Source organism: Danio aesculapii, chromosome 9, assembly GCF_903798145.1.
Source record: "Danio aesculapii chromosome 9, fDanAes4.1, whole genome shotgun sequence".
Lineage (NCBI taxonomy): Eukaryota > Metazoa > Chordata > Actinopteri > Cypriniformes > Danionidae > Danio > Danio aesculapii.
The window spans coordinates 432,423-438,184 of record NC_079443.1 but is presented as its reverse complement, the minus strand read 5'-3'; the positions used below and the strand labels follow the sequence as shown (position 1 = coordinate 438,184).

General features: G+C 40.9%; 1 protein-coding gene across 1 annotated transcript in view; it reads right to left on the bottom strand.

Moving 5' to 3' along the window:
* Positions 1 to 1,626, bottom strand: part of ptgfrna (prostaglandin F2 receptor inhibitor a) — a 42,963-nt gene extending 41,337 nt beyond the window's left edge. Inside the window, exon 1 of the mRNA XM_056464661.1 lies at positions 1,310 to 1,626. Within this exon, the coding sequence (XP_056320636.1) occupies positions 1,310 to 1,355 (46 nt within the window). The 5' untranslated portion in view covers positions 1,356 to 1,626. The remainder of the gene's footprint in view (positions 1 to 1,309) is intronic.
* Between the last annotated feature and the right edge of the window lie 4,136 nt (positions 1,627 to 5,762).

Genomic DNA, 5,762 nt, shown 5'->3' with positions numbered 1-5,762 from the left:
AAACGTTTCTATTATGAACTTATAAAATGAAACGGCTCTAGCAAGAGTTTACAATAAAGATTCAATGTATAGCAAGGAAAATTCTGAAAAATAACTAATAAATTGGATTGTCATAACCCATTCATTCATTCATTTTCTTTTCGGCTTAGTCCCTTTATTAATCCGGGCTCGTCACAGTGGAATGAACCACCAACTTATCCAGCACGTTTTACGCAGGGGATGCCCTTCCAGCCGCAACCCATCTCTGGGAAACATCCATTCACACTCATACACTGCAGAGAATTTAGACTACCCAATTCACAGTGGTGGAAACCGAAGCACCCGGAGGAAACCCATGCAAACACGGGGAGAACATGCAAACTCCACACACAAACACCTGTCATAACCCAATGTTTGGTTAAAATTTTCAATTCAATACTTTTTAACCCAATTGTTGAGTTTATCCACATTTGACCCAACTTTAGGTTACAACAACCTTTTGACTGTTTAGAGTGTAGAATAATTAGCTAAAGCAGACCTGAAAGCTCACTCCCTGAAGTGAAATCAATCTGGAATAATTAGAAATCGATTTAAAACTGAAACTATTTTCAAACAAAAATCACAACATTAAACATCTCTATCAAGAGTTCACAATACAGACGCAATGTATATCAAGCTAAACTGTATAAATATTGGGTTGTTATAAACTTACGTTGGGTTAATAATTTCAATCAAAATTAAATGACACTTTCCATATTTGGTGGACAAGCCCTCTCAGCTTTTAAATTGCTAAAGGAGAACTATAAAAACTGAATTTTCTGGAATTAATTTATTTTGGACTAATTTGAGATCGAATTAAAACTAAAATTCATTTCTGTTACAAAATGATAAAATGCTTCATCTCTAGAGAGTTTACAATAAAGATTCTAAAAAGAAAAGGTTGTTGCAAAGTTGTCTTTATAAAATCTAAATTAAATGACTCCTTTAACATAATGTTTGGGTTCGTCCAGATTTGATCCAACTTTTAGTTACGACAAAATCTCAATTTATTACAGTAGATCAAAGTGCTAAAGCAGAACTGAAAGCACACTCCCTGAAGTGAAGTGAATTCGAATTGATTTGAGTTCGAATTAAAACAAAAACTCGTATTTTTTTTTACAAAATTGTAACACCAAACAAGAGTTTACAATAACAATACAATCTAACAACTTTGTCCTAACCTGAAATTAATACACAAAGTGTCCTTTCACTTTTTAAATGACCCAAACTTACATTATATATAACCAAAATAACATTAGGAGGCGATTCTGGAGCCAAAACACAAACTTACCGAGCGCGATAAACAGGAGCACAGCTCGCAGGAGTCCTTTATCCATGTCGTGATTTTCCCACGGGACGCTTTTGTGTTTCACACCGGGAGCGGGAGCGTGAAATCCTCCGCTAAGCGCGGAAACCGGAGCCCGTCTGTGCTAAAGCTGAATGAAGTTTGGAGATCCGCGTTTAGTCCTTCAGTGTGTGTGTGAATGTCGGAGGATCTGCGCCTGCTGCATCATAAACTCACACACACTCGCTCGCTCCCAACGCTGGACTGGACTGGCATAGTCGTGTCCGGAAGTGAGTGTGTGTGTGTGTGGCTTGTATTCCTTATCAAATGTCCCCACAAGTATAGCAATACCAGTTAATTTGACCTTGTGAGGAAAAACTCGGTCTCAATTAGGAAAACGGCTCATAAATCAGACAGAACTAAGTACTATGAAGGTGTAAAAGTGCAGATTGTTTGCGGTGAGGATTGAATTTAGAGGAGAGGAAAGAAAATATAGCCTAATATACAGTCAGTACACTACAACAATCATTACGTCTATGGAAAGTCCCCATAAGGAAAACTACAAGTGTGTGTGTGTGTGTACCCGGTATTTTTTACATCCTGGTAACTAAATGTCCCCACAAGTATAGCAAAACCAGTAAATTTGACCTTGTGGGTAAATTTGTTGGTCTCTATGAGGAAAACGTCTATAATTACGTATATTGGAAGTCCCCATAAAGATAGCTGTATTCTGATATCTACACCGTGTGTGCGTGCGTGCGTGTGTGTGTTCGCTGTTGGATGAGGGCGGGACGTGGCCCTGCTGCTCGCCGCAGGTGAAGAACCGGCTCCGGTACCGATCAGCGCGGAGTCGTGACGGTGCAGCAGCGAAACTCCGGCGCTAATTATCTCCCAGAATAACTGCAGCAGTCCGGAGAGACCCGAACACACACTCTCCAATCCGCACATGCTCCCAGAACGGCGCAGAATTAATCATTTATGGCCAAAAAAAATCGTCCTCATTAGCCTATCTGTCCTTTCATCTTTAGAGGAAGTCATTGTAGGATAGCTGCTAACACACACACATAAATACACACACATAAATACACACACACCAGCATGTGATAAACATTTATGCACAAATACAGCGGAGACTCTACAGTTATGCACCTCTTATGCATTTTGAAGTAAAGTTAGCGTGTCGGTAAGCCAGAAATGTCTTATCTGTAGCCTATGTTGTTACAAAAAAATACACTTCACGGAACAATCTTAATTGTTTGCAAAAAGAGAAATAAATTGGAACCAAATGGGAACGTTGGGGGGACTACTGTGTCTGCTGGAGTAATTTCTGTTTAGTTTGGAGTTAGTTTCTGTTTCCATGTTCCTGTATGTCGCTTGTTTTTATAGTGAGCAGGTACTTTTCTCATAGTGACTCATCTGCATCACCTGTCTTTTCAATTCCTCAGTGTGTGTGTGTGTGTGTGTGTGTGTGTGTGTGTGTGTGTGTGTGTGTGTGTGTGTGTGTGCGTGTGCGTGTGTGTGTTAGTATGTAATTCTGTGTGTGGTATTTGTCTGTACATTTCTTAAACTCTTAAGTCATTTTCCAGAACCTTCCCTCTCTCTTCTCCTGTCCGGTGGATAAACTGATACTGATTTTTACAGAGGGTGGTACAGTGACTCAGTGGTTAGGACTATGGCCTCACAGAAAGAAGGTCGCTGCTTCGAGTCCCAGCTGGGTTAGTTGGCGTTTCTGTGAGGAGTTTGCATGTTCTCCCCGTGTTGGTGTGGGTTTATTCCCGTGGCATAGGCCAGTGTTTCCCAACCCTGTTCCTGGAGGCACACCAACAGTACATATTTTGGATGTCTCCGTTATCTGACCCATTAACTTCAGGTGGTGGAGTCTCTTCTGATGTTATGATAAGTTGATTCAGGTGTGTTTGATTAGGGAGAGGTTGAAAATGTGGACCGTTGGTGTGCCTTCAGGAACAGGGTTGGGAAACACTGGCATAGGCAGTATAGGCAAAAGTTAAGGGCGCCGTACATCCAGGGGGCGCCAGAAATGTGGGAAGAAAAAAAAGTGTAACTTCCACTATTCTTAAAACTAGTTGGAATTATGACTTCAGAGAAGAATAAGCCCACTTTAATTTAACTGCATAGTGCAAACCCTACTAAGTAGTAGTAGAAGTATTAATAATAATAATAATAATAATAATAATATAGCCATATCGCCTACGAATAGTGAAAGTACGACAGAGCCAATCTCAAATGTGATATAATCGCAAGAGCTGTTCGAGAGAATTGTGCTTTCATTTTTTTTCTTGGCTTGAAAGCACTAAACACTAGTCTCTTATGAGTATATGTACACTACCAGTGGAATTTACTGCAATTTAAATCTTGCCTAGGGCGCCACATTGGTTAGGGCCGGGCCTGCCTCCGGGTGCTCCGGTTTCCCTCACAGTCCAAACACATGCGCTATGGGGGAATTGAATAAGCTAAATTGACCGTAGTGTATGAGTGTGTGTGTGAATGAGTGTGTATGGGTGTTTCCCAGTACTGGGTTGCGGCTGGAATAGCATCCGCTGTGTAAAACATATGCTGCAATAGTTGGCGGTTCATTCCACTGTGGTGACTCCTGATGAATAAGGGACTAAGCTGAAGGAGAATGCATGAATGAATGAGTGTTGCCAGTTGAGATGATCTGCGGAGGACAGGACCCGTTTGAGGACAGTTGTTTATGTAGTTGAAGCATCTGCTGAATGATCTGCATGTAAACTGATGATGACTAAAAATGTCGACCTGAATTTTACAACAATATAACTAGCATGTTGCACACAGACAGGTTCATTACAACATTCAAATGCATGTCTGTCAGTGTGATTGAGCAAACATTTGTGTGTGTGTGTGTGTGTGTGTGTGTGCAGAGGTCGGGTGGTGACCTGGTTGTGGGTTAGAGTTCAAAGGTTACTGTTTACCTTTGTGTTTACCACACTGAGTAACATTTGTGTTCAAGTCACTGCATGAGCGACTATTTATACTCGTTACAGCAGAGCATATGGTGGATACTGAGTCACACTGCAGAGACCGACTGCGACACACACACACACACACACACACACACACCCGCGGACACACAAACACACAAATATGCATGCGTGTACCCACATACAAATGTACAGACACACACACACACACAGATACACACACACACACACACACACACACACACACACACACACACACACACACACAGATATACATACAGATCAATATACACAGAGACTCATATGCCGAAACACACACACACAATCATAAACACATACAAAAAGTGTACACACACACATATACACACACATGCATGCACAAACACACACATACACACACACACACATATCATATGTACATATATACATACATATTACACATAAACACACACACACACATTCACATTACAGATATAAACATGCATATTCACACGTAAACAAAATGCGCACACACATATATTTACACTTTGCAAAGTGTAAACAAATACACACATACACACACAACATACACGCACAAGTAAATACACATGCACAAATATACAAACATACACACATCCACGCACACACAAACTTACACATAAACAAATGTACATACAAACATACACAGACACACACACACAAACAAATAGACATGTATACCCAAATATAACACACACACACACACGTTAAGATACAGTTAAACCCCTCCAGCAGTGCTGTATTGTGATCAACTCCTCCCAGTATTAGTGCTTGAAGAACAAACACGACACACCCTGCAGACGTGCCTACACAACAATAGAGCAGTGTGTGTGTGGATTTATTACAGCTCATTACCATATGTGAACAGTGACGTATGACAGTGGGCTGTCAGATAAACTCATCACGCTGTCAAATATTCATATTCATTTCAGAGATTATTCATTAAAACTCGTGCCAATACACACTGAACATCGCACAGGGGATCATTAATATGCACACCCACGCTGCGTTTGATTGGCCACAACATTTCCTAGTGAGATTATGACTATAGTTTTCTCCTCTTATTTTGAACTGTGTATTAACCTTACTGTGCATGCGGGACGAGGCTCGACAAATACAGACAGAGCTGTGTGCATCATCTGTTTACAGCTCATCAGAACACAAAATGTGGAGTATACATATTATAAATTCATTCAGAGGTCGAAAGTCTTGGCGTGCGGGTAACACAATCTCCTTACAGCATAAAAGTCAATGGTTTGAGTCCCGGCTCTATCAGTTGGTGTTTCTGTGTGGAGTTTGCATGTTCTCCTCATGTTGGTGTGGGTTTCCTCCACAGTCCAAACACATGCGCTATAGGGGGATTGATTAACTAAACTGGCCATAGTGTATGAGTGTGTGTGTGACTGAGTGTGTATGGGTGTTTCCCAGTACTGGGATGCAGCTGGAATGGCATCCGCTGTGTAAACATATTCTGGATAAGT